This window comes from Vulpes lagopus, chromosome 8 (assembly GCF_018345385.1).
Source record: "Vulpes lagopus strain Blue_001 chromosome 8, ASM1834538v1, whole genome shotgun sequence".
In the NCBI taxonomy this organism is placed as follows: Eukaryota; Metazoa; Chordata; class Mammalia; order Carnivora; family Canidae; genus Vulpes; species Vulpes lagopus.
This window is the reverse complement of record NC_054831.1, coordinates 11,443,260-11,462,585: the sequence shown is the minus strand read 5'-3', so window position 1 is coordinate 11,462,585 and position 19,326 is coordinate 11,443,260. Positions and strand designations below refer to the sequence as shown.

Here is a 19,326-nt window from a genome sequence, read left to right as displayed (position 1 = left end):
GCCAGGGCTTGATCTTGGAGACCTGGGATCGAGTCCCGCATCAGGCTCCCTGCATGGAGCCTGCTTCTCCCTCTGCCTGTGTCTCTGCCTCTCTCTTTCTCTCTCTCTCTCTCTCTCTCTCTCTCTCTCTCTCTCTCTCCATCTCTCATGAATAAATAAATAAAATCTTTAAAAAAAAATCCTTCAGAGCCTTATGACAGACAGGAGAATCTACACCCGATTTTCCAACTGCACGTCATGTCCCTTGCTCCCTCACCTATGTCAACCAAACCTTTCTGGGCACCTTTTGGCCCCTCAAACATGCCAGCCCATCTCCTTCTCACTTCAGGACCCCAATAGAGGCCGTTCTCCAGGCCCAGATACTAGCAGTGGGTTGAATGGTGGCTACAAAAAGATATGTTCACACCCTAAGCTCCTGGAATTTGTGGATTTTGCCTTAGATTGCAATATAGGTGCTAAAGTGAAGGACCTTGGGGCACCTGGGTGGCTCAGTGGTTGAGCATCTGCCTTTGGTTCAGGTCATGATCCCAGAGTCCTGGAATCAAGTCCCATATCAGGGTCCCTGCAGGAAGCCTGCTTCTGCCTCTGCCTATGTCTCTGCCTCTCTCTCTGTGTCTCTCATAAATAAATAAGATCTTTAAAAAATAAAATAAAAATAAATAAAGTGAAGGACTTTGAGAGGAGTATGTCTTGGAGTATCCTATGTGTCCTAAATGCCATTACATGGACCCTTCTAAGAGGGGCACAGAGGAAGATGTGTCACAGACACACAGAGGAGAAGGTGGTGTGAAGACAGGCAGAGACTGGAGTGACATGGACACAAGCCATTGGATGCTGGAAGCCACCAGAAGCTGGAAGATGCAGTGAACGAAGTCTCCTCTCTTGCCTATGGAGGAGTGTGGCAATGGCGACACCTTGCTTATGCACGTCTGGCTCTAGAACTTGCGAGAAAATAAGCTTCTGTGGTTTTAAGCCACCAAGCATATGGCAGTTGAGGCAGCTCGAGGAACCAACAGGACATGCTTCCAGGCCATCACTAGGTGGCCTCTGATTCCACTGCTGTCTCAGCCCTGCCCTTGCCCCAGCCCCCACACAGGCTCCCATATAAAACCAAATCAGGGGATCCCTGGGTGGCTCAGCGGTTTGACGCCTGCCTGGAGTCCTGGAGTCCCGGGATGGAGTCCCGCGTCGGGCTCCCGCCGTGGAGCCTGCTTCTCCCTCCTCTTGTGTCTCTGCCTCTCTCTCTCTCTCTCTCTCTCTCTATCTGTGTGTGTGTGTGTGTGTGTGTGTGTGTGTGTGTGTGTCTATCATGGATAAATAAGTAAATAAATCTTTAAAAAAAAATCAGGGCATCATGTTATTCCAGGGAGAGAGCCAGGGTCTCTGTCCATTCTTACCCGGAGGTACCCCGAGTTCCTAACAGTGCCTGGCACCCCTCAGGTACCCAGAAATAATGGCCAAAGGCTGAATCTCTGTCCCTTCTGCTGGACTCTGAGCTCCAGGCCACAAGGACCTTTCTCTTTATCATCAAAGCCTCACGATGCCAGGCACAAGGCAAAGTTCAAGGTCTATCTGCCGAAAGAATGGGATGAATGAATGGTCATTTGCTGAATGAATTGCAGATAAGCTCATATGACAAGAGGAGTGAAAAAATTAGTTCCTTTGAGACATAGCTGTTTCCCTGTGGATTTCTTGGCAACTTATAAAATGGTGTCTGCAAGAAGAAATCTACTTTTACCTTCTTTATAATTCAGCATTTTAATTAATTTAGTCAGATGTGACCCTCACCCTGGAGAGGTTTTCCAGAGCTACAAATGCTGCTTCGCATTTTCCTCTGGGGAAAATGCCCTGGTTTGGGAAGCACCTGCGTTGCCAGCCCTAATGTCTCACCACCAACAAGGCTGTCTCCCCTTTGGTAATGACCTTGATCCTCTCAAGTGCAGCGTAGTCTCGCATTTGCTGAGCTCTGCGGCTGCCTGGCCTCAGTTCACGCTGGGTCGCAGAGCTCAGCAGTCTTCGTTGCTATGGAACTGAACTCCACATGAGGAGGCCAGAGGCTCTGCTGCAAATCACTGGCAGTTTAATGAGGTGACTGACCAGGGCAGATAGACCAAAACCTACCTTCCGACCCACACTGCTGCTGGGATTCCCCGTGAGGTTCTGCATACCTGGCCTGTTTGGAAAAACAGCATGTTCTCTACAACATAGCAGGCAAATATATGGCTGTTTTCTCTCCTTCCTTCTCCAGCATGAGTGCTAGATTTAAAAGAGAGGGATCGACCAGCACAGTGAAAGTGGGTTAGTTAGTGTTGGAGTCATTCTCCCATACGGATACAAGCCACCTCTCCCACTGTGATTATTAACGGACCAAAAGAGTATTAAACGATAGGCCTGTGTCCCTCTTGGTTTCCCACGCCCTGTACAGAGATACTTCCTCCAGCACCTACACCTGCAGATCCATCCTTTTCACTTTTGCAAGTTTTTCATTCTTCAGAAATCAAGGTTAATATTCCTGACGGGGATCACTTTAACAAGCACAGCCGAAGTTGTAAACAGCTGGTGAGCTAAACTGTACTGGGAAATGTGTTTGTTGGGCACTAGGTTTTCTCCACTTTGGGGTTCTGAGGCCTTTACAGGACAAACACATTGTCCAGCTCCCCACAGTCCCCAAGGCCAACATCCCTTCCCTGGGTTCCTTACTCTGGCTACCTGCTGTTTTCTGAAAACACCTGAGACTTACCTAGGCAGGGTTTCATTTCTCAGAGAATTCTCCAAAAGGGACAAAATGAGCTAGGGAGTGTGTTCTTGGAGGAGAAAGGTGTGGAAGGAAAAGAAGAAAGCAGAAACCAAAAATCTAAAGGGGTGGTGACGGATCAAATTTGTCAGTTGTCATTGGAATCTGCTTATACCAAAATATAACATAATTGACTTTTGTGAACTTTGGGACCTTAGAATAATTGCTCTGTGCCATTTATCAGGCTGCAGTTATAGAGTGTACTAGAATACAGCTGTGTGAGGGATAAAGAGATAGAGTTCTAGAACTTTGTGTGCAAATAATTTAACGACGAAAAATGTTAATAATTAAAATCCCTCAAGCAAATTCCATTTTTATCGTGGAATGCAGGGTCTTAGGAGTGTGAGGGAGAAAAGAATGAGATTGTGGGGCGAAATACTTGTACATTTTTTTAGTGATTTAAAATTTCCACAGGAAACACTGCTTTGATAATGTGTGATTTTAAGCTTTCAAATCACTAAAACTAAGACAGGTCTTGAATTTTAAGCCATTTGATCCCTTGTGTAAAAATCACCAAATTACAAAGTTCTTAATGGAACAGTTTACAGTTTGACAGATGCTAGACTTCCTTGAATGAAAAAGAACATGGATATATTTTACACTTCATTCTGGGAAAAGCTATAGAAAGCGTCCTTACCATCATGCTAACTGAAGTGGAACTTGTAAAAGGTCCCATCCTAGTCTATAAAGACACATAATTCTCCCTGCATGGAGGTAGCCACCAAAAACATGAAGATTCCTCCACTGAAATTAGTAAAGAAAACCTTCAAATCTTGCCCAGTGCCACCTCATTTATATCCTTAAAGAGAAACTATCATGAGGTTAGGGGAAATGTCAGGGCGTGACTGCAAAATATTTTGGAAGCCAATTATGTCGCTGTTGTATGTAAAAGGCCATGCCCACATCGTAGGACCTAAGGCTGTTAAGGCCCACAGGGACCGGACCAGCCCCATAGCACAAACCCTTATTTCCCAGGTAAGACTCTGAACCCAAAAGAAGCCACAGGCATTCCAATCTCCCACCCTCCACCGGGACCTCTTTCCTGAACCCTTAAAAGGTCCTGTTTGCTGCCACTGCTCAAACTACTTATTTCTGGCAACTACCTGAAATTACAAAGGAATTTGAATTTACATGAGATAATGCATTTCATAACAGGTTTGAATGATGTGTGTGTGCGTGCGTGGGGAGGACCAAGGGACTCCCTGCTAAATCTGTTCCCCCTTCTCTTGGATATGGCAGGTGTCCCTGCAGGCATGCTACAGGCCAGCATGGCCACCCACCCAGGCTCCCAGTCCTCACCAGGCTGGAGTCTGTGTTTTAATGTATTGATTTATGGGTACAAACTGCCTTTTATGAGCTATCTACTGTGATCATCTCAAAGCAATACAAGAAATTGATGCCCCGGTTCTTAAGGGGCGAAACAGAAGTCAGCAACTTACATTCTAGAGTGTCCACTGAAGGCCAGGACCCAGCATAAACATTCTACCTGTGTCCATATGACCACCTTGAAGGAGTGCATGCTTGTCATCTCAGCAAGAGGGTCAGGTGCATCCACATTCACACCCAAACAGAGCTACAGGCCAGGGTAGGAGCAATACCAGAAAAGGGAACTGGGTCCCCACCAGGGGCATCAGCATAGCTGGGAGGTATTGGAGGGGATGCCTTGGAGACCTGGAGTCTCCACTGAACTCCCTTGGGGAGAGCAGGAAAGACAGAGGCAAAGTGCCAGTAGGAAGAGATTCCAGAAAATGGTAGGCAAGTGGGAAGGTTCAGATTATGCTCATGGGAGAGTGAGTGGCCCAACTGATGCAGCTGGAGGGAGGCCACAGGGAAACACACATGATCACTGGTGGAAACACATGTTGAAGCTAGACTGGGGGTCTCCAGGGTCCACCGATGAAGCTGAGTTCCCTCTGCCAGAACTGAAGGAACCCATCCTTGGGTCCCTGCCTTTGCTACACCCCAGCTCCACCTCAAACTGCAGCGTGGGTCCCCAGTTCAAACCCTACCTCCAGTCTGTCCACTGCACGGGGCCAGCCTGGCTTCCCAGCAGTTGCTCCAGACACAGCAGTTTTGATTTGAGGCTTAAACTACTCACTCAGGCATTCATCCCTAAAAGGGGAATAATTTCCTTCTTAGGAATGCCTGGCTGTGCCACTAATGGGCTGCGCCGCCTGGGGCGGATCCTCAACCCTCCGGAATTCAGGTTATTCCCATTTCTCCAGTCCCCCTGGAGCTGTCACTGCAGCCCCAGAGACAGTATGTGAGTTGGCCGGCTGCTGGGCACTGGGGAGCACCCACCTCCCACACCACCTCCCAGTTACGCACAAGCCAAGCTCCCAAACTCCCAGCTGGAAACTTCTGCCAGCAACTTGCAGCCCCCACGTGGGAGCCGTCTGTCTCGGGAAGGGCAGAGGTGGACTGCTGCTCTGCATTCTGCTCTCCCTGGCCACCCAGGAACAGGGACAGAGACCCTGCCTGCAGCCCGTCCCGTGAGCCCCCGTTGTGTTACGGGACGCAAGGTGCATTGCCTCTGATGGCCAAACACCCGACGCAACAGAAGAGAAAGGGCTAATGGTGTAAATACAAGGAAGCCAAGGCTCGGGCAGCTCCAAGTGCCCACCCCAGCTGGCAAAGTTATGACAAAAGTCTGGAGTTTGAGTCTGAGTGTAGTCGTCTTCTCGTGATCGTGGGGCAAATGCTGAAATTGAGGTCACATACCAGGGGGTGGCTCCTGTCCCTCCCATATACCAGCAATTGGAAATTCAGGTTTCTTGGACAGAAAGCTGAAAATATTAGTCACAGCGGCCTCCCAGAGCTGCTGTGGGATGAGAGCAAGGTTGCTCGCCCTCAGCCCGGTTGGCACGTGGAGACAGGGCAGGTTTTGGTGTGGGGGCTGTCCTGGGCATTGCAGGTGCCAAGCACCATCCCCAGCCTATACCCACTAGACACCAGTGGTGTCCCCGCCATCCAGTTGGGCCAACCACAAGATGTCTCTAGACATCGCCACATGTCCCCACTATAAACAGCTCTCAGCCTCATTTAAATCAGAGCTTTCCAGCAGTCCGGGTGGCCCAGCAGTTTAGTGTCACCTTCTGCCCAGGGCCTGATCCTGGAGACCCAGGATCAAGTCCCATGTCAGGCTCCCTGCATGGAGCCTGCTTCTCTCTCTGCCTGTGTCTCTGCCTCTCTCTCTCTCTCTCTCTCTGTGTCTCTCATGAATAAATAAAATCTTTAAAAAATAATCAATCAATCAATCAATCAGAGCATTCCCCCAAGCAACTGTTCCTCTTTATTTTGTGGTGCCCTCACCCCCTTCCTCTCATGATCCATTATTCTTGAGTCTCAAGCTCAAAGGGCCTTAAAATGTAGATGCACTGGTTTCTTTTCCTTATTCTTTTTTAAAAATTTTTATTTATTTATTCATGAGAGACACAGAGGGAGAGGCAGAGACACAGGCAGAGGGAGAATCAGGCTCCCTGCAAGGAGCCCGATGCGGATTCGATCTCAGGACCCCGGGATCATGACCTTAGCAAAGGCCAATGCTCAACCACTGAGCCACTCAGGTGCCCCTCTTTTACTTCTTATTTATACGATCTTGGTATGTTTATATTTTTTTAAAAATCTCACACAAAAGCCAGGCTTCCCCCCGCCACTCCCAAATAATGTGTCCGTTTATATGGAAAAGGCGAAAGCACTTCTTAGATTGCTAGCTTTTAGCATCCTTAAGTTTCAGGAGAATTTCTGAGACATGATTAATCTACATAACATTATGTTAGTTTCAGGTATACACATACTAATCTGATACATGTATATATTGCAAAAATATCACCAGAGTAAGTTTTATTATCATCATCACACAGCTACTGGGTTTGTTTGGTTTTGTTTTTTTTTTCCTCCTTGGGATAACTTTTAAGATCTACTCTCAGCAACTTTCAAATATACAAAGCAATATGAACTAAAGTCACTATGTTGTACAAAAGACTCCCAGGACTTATTTATTTTGTAACTGGAAGTTTGTACCTTTGGTTTTTAAGTTCTATCACCAAGGGAGCTTGAAAGAGCTCAAGATAAATTCTGAGCACCCAAGTTCTTGAAGTACTAAAGAGACAGACAAAGCAGTTTAAGCAGAAGGGGACTTGCCGTCGCATCAGTTCAATAAGGTAGCTGCTTTCAGGAGGAGAGCTGAACACAGGAGCCCCTTACGTGTCGCACACGTCTCATGTGCAGATAAAGCCAAGCTACGGGAAAAATATATGGTCCCTTCTCTCAGGAGATGTTTTGCATCCCCGTAGACTGATCTTTACTGAATTGTGGTTTTTGAGCATCAGGCCCTATAGGACTGACGTGGACATGTTTCAACAGAATCACTGAGTGGACTCAGAAACTCTCCGAAGTTTCTGAAGCATGCTCTTTTCTTGCAAGGTTCTGGGAGTATGTTTGATCTAATGCTCCAGCACTAATGAGTTAGTGGGCTGCCAACTACTGCTGTCAGAATACAAGGGAGGGCCCATAAATGTTCAAGTGACCCGATACACAGTGGCCTAGAGGGCTCTTGTGCACGGCAGGACAGAGAAGCCAGTGTAGTCACCCGGAGCGCCGTCCTGTGTGGACTTGAGCAAGACACTACACCTCTCTGAGCTTTGATCTTCTGTCCTGCAAAGTCAACACGATAAGATGGCAAGAGAGCTGTTGTGAGGAGTCGGAGAGCGAAAGCATTTTGAGTATGCAGAGCAGTGCCTGGCACATAAGAAGCACACAATAAATGCAGCTATTGTTTGAATTCTAGAACACGATTCTGTGTGATTTCAATGGGCATTATCCTAAAGAGTCTTGCAGTCCCATGTCCACATATACTACTGTATATAAGGTTAAACAAGCCTCTTTCCCACCTCCCTCACTGCATCTCATACTTCTCAGAGCCTTTAAAATGCTGATATGCAACCTGAGTTTTAAGATGGTGGTGACACAGTATGTGCCATTTGACACGAGGACCCTTTTTGCAGAAGGCAGCTCCCAAGACCAGGGTTGCATAAGACACTGGGGGAATCACGGCTTGCAATTCTAAGTGTGACATATAGTGTAATAGCATTGGGATCTCTTATCAGAATACACAGAACTTTAATGGTGAAACATAGAAACAGTGACCATTACCAGAACATTCTGAGAATCTGCAACTCCTCAAGCCAAGCACTCACAATGGCTCAAATTTCAGTATGCCATCCATGTGGATCTTTTTTAAACATTTGATTGTGGTAAGGACACTTCATATGACATCAGTCGTCTCAACAAATTTTTCAAGTGAACATTGCATTGTTGTTGACTGCTGTTAGATGTTGTACAGCAGATCTCTAGGGCTCGTGCATCTTGCACCCCAGAAACTTTACGCCCTTTGGCTAGTAGCTCTGCATCTCTCCCTCCCACTGTCTCTCTGTCCCACCATCTGTGCTGATTTTTCCATCACTTACCCGAGACCCTTTTTCAGGAAAGCAATGGCACACTGAGCAATCTCTTCCTCCACAGGGGCCGACAAACTTCTTTCCACTCTGGAAAGTGAAGCATCTGGTTTAGTAAACCGGTATTGCACACTGAGCTGGGTACATGATGTGTACATGACAACGAGCACCTTGGTTTACCTAACCCACAAGAATCCCACAGTATACTTTTACCTCGGAATCTGTGAGAAGAAAGGATTAATGTTGATGTATCAAGAGGCAAAGAGCTTAGACTGTGGCTTGGTGAGAGGGCTGATGATTATGTCAGCAAAATAAAAGTTCCTGTGAGCTAGCACTAAAAAGAAAAAAAGAAAAAAAAAACTTCTATAGCCACTTTTCTTTGGCCAGAATCCTGCAAGGTCTCTCTCTTGGCAAGACATTTACTAAGTTGTGGATGATCTTAGAGTATAAAACATATGGTGAGGAAAACTGTAAGTGCACCATGGTGCCTCACTGAAATTGTAAATTTGGCTGCTTTACAGGACCCTCTGGCTTCCCCTCCAAGACCATCGAGTCCTTCCTAGTCACTGCTCACAGCTCAGCCTTGGACTTCACATGACAGCTGTTTCCTGCAAATTGCTGAAACTCCAAGATGGTTCTTCTAATGTGTCTCCCAACCAGAAAGCTCCTGAACTTGAATAATCTGGGCTCTTTCTCCACTTCTCTTTCCTAACTTCTCTCCAACATTCTTTTTAAAGGGGTACTCCACACTCTCATATTTTCTTAACGTTCATGCTTCCTCCAGACACACACACACACACACACACACACACACACACACACACACGCCCTTTGGGAAGAATCAGCCCCTTGTTCTCACAAATCCTCATTGTCTGTATCCAGAGTCATCTGTCACTTCAATACAAGCGCATAATCCCAGAGTAACTGTTTCCATAAGTAGATCCCTTAACGACAAAACAGCCACCATGATGCACCTGCACTGACAATGAACACTGAGCATTCCTTCAGGGCCTGGGGCTGCGGGTTGGGAGGGAGTGGTGGCAAAAGCAGCTCTAGGTGCTGGGAGCTGAGAGTGCAGATAGGAATATTGGAAAGGCACTGGGGATAAACTTGGCCTAGTTCATGATCTTGCCTGGTCCAGCCCTCACTGCAACGCTTATGTATTAACCACACATCTCTATGACTAATAGATCTTTCACACTCAAGGCTATAAATTTAGGCCTTTATGCCAAAGTATGATGGGGAACATAAAACATTTGAACCAGTATTTATATTCTGATGGAAGACCTCCAGCCATACACACCTATGTGCATAAGTCGTATGTGTAAATACATCTGAATAGTGTAAATATGAATACACACACATATAAATATATACTTGTATATGAATATGTGTATAGGAGGGAAAAGAGTCTATCCAGAATGTATTTTTTTTTTCGATCACGCAATTCAGACCTCTTTTTTTCTGGAAAAATATGCTCAGATCCAAACCAAAAATCTTTAAATTAAGCATTAACAAAATAAAAAGACATTAATATAAACAAAACTCTTTAGGGTCATTGAAAGCATACAGGAATGTGAACCTTGACAAGAATTAAGTTAAAAAATGTATTTGAAGTTTCAGAAATATATGCCTCTCGAGTTTTGAGTCACATTGTTATCTGTGAATACAGAAACATCAAGTTCGAAACTCTGATAAGGTGGAAAAAAAAAAAAAAGAAAAGAAATGCCCAGGTCCAGGACAGTATGAAAACACTTAAAATAACTAGTCTGAACACTTGGGTTCATTTAAGGTTGGGATTCATTACTTGTGTTCAGTGAGATATCAAAACAACCAGAAAAGAAGGTCAGTTGATTAGCTGGCTTGATAATAAAGGCAAGTTTGTTCTTTCATTGTTTGTTTGTTTGTTTTTACTTAATTGTGCCAAGCATCACAGAGATGTTTGTAGCAAAATTACATTTCAGGAAAGAATCAGTTTAAAATAAATCAGCAGAGCCTAATAAAGGAACAGAAATAGTTCCCTATAAAGCTTTGGTACTGACGAAAGAAAAAAGAGGTAATTTTAGTCTCTATGAATTTCTTCTACATATCTAATAAATGCCACCTTAAAAGTGGGAGGTGCTTGTAGAGGACAAAGCTGCACCTCAAAAACAGATCATATAAACCCATTTGAAAAAAATAAAGACATATCTCAGACAAGGCAACATTCGAAGTGCAAGCCATATTCACCAGGAACACACCGGCATTCTCAAAAATTAATGTTATTCCTCGAAGAAAAAAGAAGTTCCTATCTGTTTTATCTCAGATTTTTTTAAACAAATGTATGTGGAATAAAATGTTTGAGAAATAAGTTATTAATTTCTAGACTAATAACCAGTCCTACATTTGTGCCTTTATTGTTTTTTGGAAAAACATTTGCATATGATTAAAAATTCAAACAGCAAAAGAGTCTAATAGGAGAAGAAATGTTCTTTTCCAACCCAGACTCCCCATACCCTCACCGAGACACATTCACTGCCCTCAGTCAGAGTCTGGGTAGTTTTGAACATGCTCACACCATGATCACAGATGTGTGCACACACACGCATGCACATGTGTTCTTTTTGCCAAAATGGCATATATCTCCATAACTTTCTGTTTTCTCTTAATCAGACATCTTCAAAATCATTCCAAGTTAATAGAATGGCTCTGTAGCTTGATTAATCAGTCCTTCTTAGCTATCTCCCTTCTTTTGTTTCTGAATGCTCCCCTGCAATCAATATTCTTGTGCATTTTCTTTATACCCAAGTTACTATAAATACATATGATAAATTCCAAAAAGGGAAACCCCTGTGTCAACAGGATTATGCATTTGCAATTCGGGTGGAGAATGCCAAGTCGCCTTCCATACATACTGCATTGATTTATATCACTATCTTTAAAACCCAACTATAGTATGAGCTATTTTTTGTGTGAAATCTCTAAAACCTCTGTTTCAAGAATTTTATTCACTCATATGGGACATGAGGAACAAAGGAAGTGAAATTTAAAACTCTGTAGACTCTTATAATTAGAGAAAAAAATACATAATACAAAAAAAAAAAACACCCTTGAAGAAATCAGGTAAAAAAAATCCATATATATTTCAATGTAGTTCCATCCATTATTTCAGATGATGGTCTCAAATGTGTGTGAACTAAATGAAGCAAGTCTTATTATCCCTACTTGGGGAGAGCTTCTCATTCCCTGACATGTGTGCTTTCTCTTCCTGACTGGTAGGAAAAGGGGAACAGAAGGCACCTTTCTATTTTGATTTGCTTTGAAAAGACCTATGTTAACTTAAATCACAGAAATTGTCCAAACTAGAGAGGATAGACAGATGGCGATGTGCTGAATAAAAGGACTTAACCAGTTCAGTTGTCTCAAGGTCTACCTGAGTTAGAGGCACTCCATAGTATGATTTCCCAGAACCATGCGGGGTTGAGTTTAATAACTCAGATTCCTCAGTAAGGAAGCAGAAGAAAGAGATCTTATTACAGAATATTCTAGGCTTATCTGTCTCCAGAATTAAAATATTCACATTTAATCTTATATTTCTTGATTTAATCTTGAAGTGCCTCAGCTGCTTCCTGCCCATCTCCAATTTTTTTTTTAATTTTATGTTATAAAATAAAAAAATCTCCAGTACCTGGGTAATTTGGTAAGAAGTATTTACTGTAAAATAGGAAAGAAACCTCAGAGTTCACCTAGTCCAACGCTTCATTTTGCAGATGAGAAAACTGAGTCCTACAGAGTGGCTTGTTTGAAGCAAAAAGAGTTATAATGGGAGTAATGCATGCAGAGCTAATGAATGTACTTACCCCATATGCATGTTGTACAGAAAAGAGGATAAATATAAGTGACCTATGAAACAGCAAAAATGTAGATTAATTTAAACTGATCATTTTCATGCACAACAAACTAAAAAGAGAGAGAACAAAGAAATAAATCCCAGAAAGCTTCTTTTTATTTCTAATAGGCTGCTGTCATCAGTGACAATCTTAATGTTATCCTCTCTGGCTGTCATCTTCCTTCTTGCTAATCAGTCAAGTACTCACAGTCCTTTATTGGGTTTCTTACTGTGCCTGGGACCCCAGGTCCACCCAGATAATCCAGAGTAATTCTCCCCAAGGTCAGCTGATTAGCCACCTTAGTGTCATCCACAAGCATAATTCCCCATTGCCATATAACAGAACATATTCTCAGGATCCAGGGATTAGGATGTGGACCTTCTCAGGGGCTGTTATTCTGAGAATCATACTCATGAAGTGCCCTGTCCTAACTCAGCTAGTTGCAGGGCCCCTGCTGTGCCCTGGAGATTAGGAAGGTTTTTGCTAGTTTTTGCTATTCAAACCTAGTAAGAAAGCAAGAATCTGCAGCCTTTAGATGAGTGTCTTTCCCATTGGGGATGATGTGGGTGCAATTCAGGGAGAGTAGAGCGAATTGGTAATTAATAAAAATGAATCACAAAAAAGTAGCATAATGCACAGGTTTCTGGAACAATGTGGCTTTTTGACACATGAAATGTTGAGACAATTCATAACTATAAAACCAACATTTAGAAGAAATTATTGAATAAAAGCAAGTGATCGCACTAAGGACACTCACCAGGGATCTCTGGCCAAGGGCTTGATCCACCTGAATGAACACCTTACTGATGCCATGTGCATGGATTACCTCACAGTCAAGTCTTGGGACTTAAAAAAGATTGTCAGGTTTCTCTTCTCTTCCAGAAGACTCTCACTTATAAGTGAGGTTCTATGCCCTGGGTTTAAAGTTTGTATATGTTAAATTAAATACATCTCTTAAAACACAATATGCATCAATGTTGAAAATAATTACTTTCATTATTCATAGTAATGGAAATATTTTTTAAAGGGAGAATTCAATTGTTTTTGATGAAACGATCTTACTGATGATTAAACTGAATAAATATCAATTTTATACTTAGAAATTAAAAAATAATTTCCAGTTATTTATGTCAAATATATTTTTGAGAAATGAAAAATAGGTGTATATAATGCAAGTATAAAATATTGCTTCATTGTGTTAAATGGCATATTCTTCTATGTAACATCTGCCCTTGAAAATCCAAGTTAAAATTCACTTAAGTGCATGTTTTTTTTTTTTTCACTTTTTGAAACTAGGAAAGGAACCCTTTAGTATAGAAATACTTTGCACAAATACAGCCAATATGTAAAAAAAATATTTTTATGCAAAATGGTACAGCTACTGTGGAAATCACTTTGACATTTCCTCAAAAAAGTAAACACAGAATTACCATACAATCTAGCAGTTCCACTCCTAGGTATATACCATGATAAATGACATTATTTTCATGCATAAACTTGTACATAAATATTCATAGTAGCCAAAAAGTGCAAACAACCGAAATGTCCATCAACTGATGAATGGGTAAGCAAAATGTGCTACATCCACACAATGAATTCGGCCATAAAAAGAATGAAGAACTGATGCATAGATGAACCTTGAAGAAAACATTATGTTAAGTCAAAGAAGTCATATATTATATGACTTGCATTAAATCATGTATATGATTGCATGATCTCATGTATATGAAAAACCCAGAATAGGCAAATCCATGGAGACAGAAAATAGAGTAGCAATTGTCAAGGGTTGGAAGAGGAGAGTTGGGAGGTACAGGATTTCTTCTTGAGGTAATGGGATGTTCTGGAATTAGTGGTGACAGTTGCACAACATTATGAATATACTAAAAACACTGAATTATAAACTTTAAAAGAGTTCAAATTGTGAATTCTATTTTGTGAACTTTATCTCAATAAAAAAAGAAAAAATATTTTCACTCAAAGCACTCTATCTTTGATAAAATATCTCTGGCTTAAAGGAATGTCTTGAATGGAAGTATCTCGAAACTGAAACGTCTCATCTTTAAAATTCTGGCTTCTCTGAAGACCTGTATCAATGAGAATTGGGGAAAGAGAAGAAAACTGGTATTGTTGGGGCTATTTTTAAATTTCTGGATAAAATCTAGATAAACTCAATGCCATATTTATGGGAGACTAGTTCTCCAAGTAGGTGGCCGGACGACATTCCATGATACAGTTTGAAAATCAAGTAGAAGCGGAATCACTCTGAGTGCCCAGATCATTTCCCATCCCCAAATCCATCATTTTAAATACTTCTTAAAGCTGCATTCTGGGAGCAAGTGTCAATAAAACAAATTATTGCTTTGGAAGAAATACACAAATTGGCTTGAATCATTCAAAAGCTACTAGATATTTTAAACAAATGGGAAACAGTAAAAAAAAAAAAAAAAAAAAAAAAGGAAAACCAGGGACATTTGCATTTAACCCCCAAAGAGATACATGATGCATTTAATCCCTACACATATTATGATAAAGGGTGTACAAAAAGGAATTTTATTAAAATAGAGTGTTGTCGGGCACCTGGGTGGCTCAGTGGTTAAGTGTCTGCCTTTGGCTCAGATCATGATCCTGGGGTCTTGGGATCAAGTCCCGCATTGGGCTCCCTGCAGGGAGCCTGCTTCTCCCTCTATGTCTCTGCCTCTCTCTTCTTCTCTCTCATGAATAAATAAATAAAATCTTTAAAAAAAATAGAGTGTTGTCATGGTCACTTTCAGAACAAGAATGCCTGATCATAGTCCTAACATTTAGGAGTTTCTCAAAACATTTTGTAATTGAATGGATGGCTGGCTGGATGGGTGGGTGGATAGACAGATGGACCAATCCACAGAAATCTAACTGGTCTGTCATGAGTGAAAGTACATTGCTGATTGGGAGTAGCCAATGCATCCTCATCACCATGTACTTAGTAAGTCCTGTGACAACAGGGATTTTATCTTTTTTTCACTCACAGTTATCCCCAGTGCCATAATAGTGCCTGGACTATAGTTAGTGCTTAATATATATATATCCATTAGATGAATGAATTTACAGAAGATATTTTGGGACCTTCAGAACGTGAATCAAATACATTTACTAGAGGATGTGAGATAAGGCCAACTTTGAATACAGAAGAGGTAATAGAGGAAAGGAGAAAGGGGGAGACAGAAAGAGGGATCATACAGCCTTGGGGGAAGTGGAGAGACAGTGACAGAGACAGTTGATTATGCCAGGGACCCCCTGCTAAGAGTACTGAGTACATCAAGTCACTTACTTCACCACAATTTAGTAAGGAAAGTATTAGTTCTGTTGTAAAGGAAAGCCAAATTAAGTCATTTTAAGTAATTGGTGCAAAGTTACAGAGCTAATAAATGGTAGAGCTGGGTTTTTTTGACTCCAATATATATCCCTTCTCCCAGTTGACACCTAAGCATGGCAGCCTGCAGATGTCTGCTCTCATCTTCCTCTAAGATGGGTTTTTAAATTATGTACATCCCTTCTTTTTTCACATGGTAACATCAAAAAAAACCTTCATTTTATCTTTAAGTAGTTGCAAAGTATAATTGGAATATTGTACTTGGAGACCTATAAAATAAGAATGGTTGCAGCACTATTTTTTAAATTTTTTAAAAAGATTTATTTATTTATTTCAGAGAGAGAGAGAGAGAGAGGGAGAGAGAGAGAATGAACAGGGAAGGGTCAGCGGGAGAAAGAAAGAAAATCTCAAGCAGAATCCCACTGAGCATGGAAGCTGACACAGGATTCAATCACACGACCCTGAGATCATGACCTGAGCTGAAATCAAGAGTTGGATGTTCAACTGACTGAGCCCCCCAGGCGCCCCGCGGCACTATTTTAAATGCAGTCAATGGATCATCATAAGCATCACAAGGATGGTTCTCACCACCATCAGCACACAAGTTTTTTGACTGCTAGAAATTTTACATCATTTTTCTTCTTGAATTTGTATTTCCATTCCATTCCCCCACATATATCTTAGTGCAATGTTTTTATACTTGAAAATCTTATACTGATCACCCTACCATACTTCTCTCCAACAACAACAACAACAACAAAAATATATATATATAAATTACATACTTTTTATTTCCTATGATCACAAATATCTAAGTCTTACATTTTTTCACCTGAATTTGTTTACCATTATGATGAGAAGTAGTATATAATCCTAATAAATTTAAATTTTGATGAACAATTATTAAACATATTACAAATGAAATTTTATCAGAAATGTAGTTGGCAATGAATGAATTGGGCTTTTGGTTTCTCAAATAGTCCATTTAGCCTAGATCAATCAGGACATCTGGTCAAGAGATGCGGCAGGTCGAGCAACAGTCCTGCTTCCATGTTAGTTTCTTAAAACTATAAATTCTAATAAACCTATTCACAGAAAAAAATAATTTGTGAATAGAAGGAATTTGTTCTATGTTTGTCATCCAATGCTTTGAATTTCTCCTGAGTTGTTTACCAAAAGCAATATAGAATTCATCATCAGCAAGAATCATTTGGAGTGACCTACCATCTGATAGGTTTTCCCTCAATGGTGATGAAAACAAAAAGTTGGACACTACCTGGCCCAGGGATGTGGAGCCTGACAGGTAGACTGCTCTCTACACCTGCGTTTACATTGCCCAGCATCTGGCCCATAGACAGTTCTTGCCCTCTGGGGCAAAGCAGGGTGGTAACAGCTTGGATGGCTGGAGGTGGGGTTATGCCTCTCTGGTGAAAAGTAGCAGAAGGAAAATTGTGAAGGGGCCGGTGAGAACCTCAGCCAAAGGCCCATCTTCCAATAGGACAATTCTAAAAAGTAATATCTATAGCAGTTGAGAATCTAGAAGTTAATTCATTGACTTAATTTTCCCAGCTGCCTACACAACTCTTAAGAATCCTTTTGTGTCTCAAGGGTGTATGTACCTCAACGTGAAGATCTCTGCTCTAGATGAGCTGCCAAAGGTAAAACAAACAAACAAAACTGCCTTGTTCCCTGTTTGACCTGGAGCAAGCCTTGGATGACTTGCCATGTGCTTATCCTGCATGCCTGTCGAGCCCTAGACTAGCCATGAAGAAGTCTTGGAGAGTTTACAACTGTTCTTCCATCTAAATAGCACCAGTAGCTGAGCAGAGGGTCCATCTGCTATCAGCTGGACACTGTGAACATTGATGCACACAGTGCCTATGGCTGACACAGGACTCCACAGCAACCCGAGAGGATTTTCTTTGCCACAACTGCCTGTGTTAAGAGCATAAAAACTTGTGTCTCAACAAAGCTTTCGATTGCACCAAACAACAAATGAAACTATTCTCACTCAGAACACTGTCCTTCTAACCGACCTACTCACAAATACGTGGCTCTGATCACATGGGATTGGTGGAGGCAGTGAATTTCCAACAGAGTCTATCATTAGTACAGGGGAAAAAAAACTTTAATGACCCAAAGTGCTGTGCCACTAAACCGTATGCAAACAGCAGCTTTGGGAGATTGCCTACCCAGGAAACTTCTGCCAAAGTTCTGCACCTTTCAAAGGACACGCTTTATTTGGCCAACTATTATTCTCAGGAAGGGAGCATTCTCCATAAGCTGCTGCCATCGGGCCCCACTCAGGCCCCACCTTCAGCCCAGCTGAGCAAGGAGGCACCCACATTCTCATCACCCAGCCACAGGGTTGGGGAGGAGAACCACCTGACCCAAAAGTAGCCCAACCCAGTGCTTGACCTAGAACTCGGACTCAGGGCTGGGAAGGATGGTGCAAAAAGATGACCTGGGCCAGTCCTCTTGGAGAGCTGAAATTAGGATAGGGAAGAACGGGGGATGAAGGAGGAAGGATGCCTCAGGAAGAGCCCTGAGACACAGTCATATGTTCGAAGGCTGGGACAGATCAAGGTGAAAGACAAGTCTGAATTTGGAGAAAATAGTTATCCTCAGTAATCATAAAAAGAGGGAGGAAAATGCAAAAAGAGAAAGAAGGATGATCTGTAACAGGAGAATGAAAAACTAGCTCATTCCCGAGAGCTGCCCAGTTTCTGATGTAGATTTTTATACAGTCTGTTCCCTTGACCTGAGCAAACTGACCTATCCAGCCAAGTCTGATGAAAAGCATTGACCCATCTCTACAGCTGGTCCCCAGGCTGTGACACCTCAACTGAAGGATCTCTTCGAGGTTCCCCAGAAGTTGAACTTAAGAACCCTGGACCTTCTACACCAGCCTCATTCAACAATCCAAGTAAGGTCCCCAGGCTCTTTCCTAGCCTGTATTTCTTTCAGTCATTTCTAGTTTGTGTATTCAGCAAACGTCACTAGCTCTCTTCCTCCAACTCCCTGGGCCGATTTTTTTCCCTTCACTTCTTTATGAAAGTTCCTGGACTCCAATTCCCCTAGGACTTCTTAGGAGCCTCTGCTCGATGTTTTCCAAATACTATGTCTGGGAACAAGATCTGAGATCTTCCAAATCATTATTTCTACTATGAGGAATTTGTTTTCTCTGCAACCCAATCTTGAAAAGAAATACACCCTGCTTGGGTTCTCATCGATTGGGGGATGGGGGCGGGCAAGGGCCAAGATTAGAGGACCAGATAACAGGAGACTGAGTATTAGAACCTTTCAGTAACAAAAAGGTCGTATAAGTATAATGTCTTTTCTTTTCCCAAGGAACATTAAGTCTTTGAGCTCTATTTAATAATATTTTTGTTCTTTCAGTGAAATAACTTCCTATTAATGTCTACATGTTCTTCCCTTTGACCTTCTGATACTTGAGCTATCTAAAGACTCTCTTTTCAAGGCAAAATTTTTTTTGTGTAGTCTTAACACCTATTTGCATACCTTTATCTTTCCAAAATAGAGTTCCTAAAGGCTCGTCTTCACAAAGAAATAAGCAAAGGGCCTCAACAGATAGAAGGATAGTGCTCCTGGAAAAAGACTGACATGCTCTGTCCACCTGGGTGGCTGGACATCTCCTTTTGAGGCTTCCACTTTCCCTAGAAGAGATGACCTGTCCTTTCCCCAACACTCAGCAGGTTATTTGGTTTCAGTCTTTTGAACACTCCATATTCTTGGGTTGACTCTACCTGCAGACTTTCAAAGAGTTCACGTTGGTTTGAGTTTTTTAGAAAAAGCAGTCAATCTCAATAAATATCACAAGGCTTTGGAAGCAGGTGA

At 42.2% G+C, this 19,326-nt stretch overlaps 1 protein-coding gene across 9 annotated transcripts in view; it reads right to left on the bottom strand.

Moving 5' to 3' along the window:
• Positions 1 to 19,326, bottom strand: part of COL4A4 (collagen type IV alpha 4 chain) — a 189,358-nt gene that overhangs the window by 96,941 nt on the left and 73,091 nt on the right. For 4 of the 9 annotated variants that reach the window (XM_041766907.1, XM_041766905.1, XM_041766906.1 and 1 more), the window contains 3 exons: positions 12,877 to 13,033; positions 12,090 to 12,132; positions 8,263 to 8,340 (listed from right to left, as the gene is read on the bottom strand). In XM_041766907.1, coding sequence (XP_041622841.1) covers positions 8,263 to 8,340; positions 12,090 to 12,132; positions 12,877 to 12,938 — 183 coding nt within the window. In that variant the 5' untranslated portion in view covers positions 12,939 to 13,033. The remainder of the gene's footprint in view (positions 1 to 8,262; positions 8,341 to 12,089; positions 12,133 to 12,876; positions 13,034 to 19,326) is intronic. The other 5 variants (XM_041766911.1, XM_041766910.1, XM_041766909.1 and 2 more) reach the window with 2 other exon arrangements.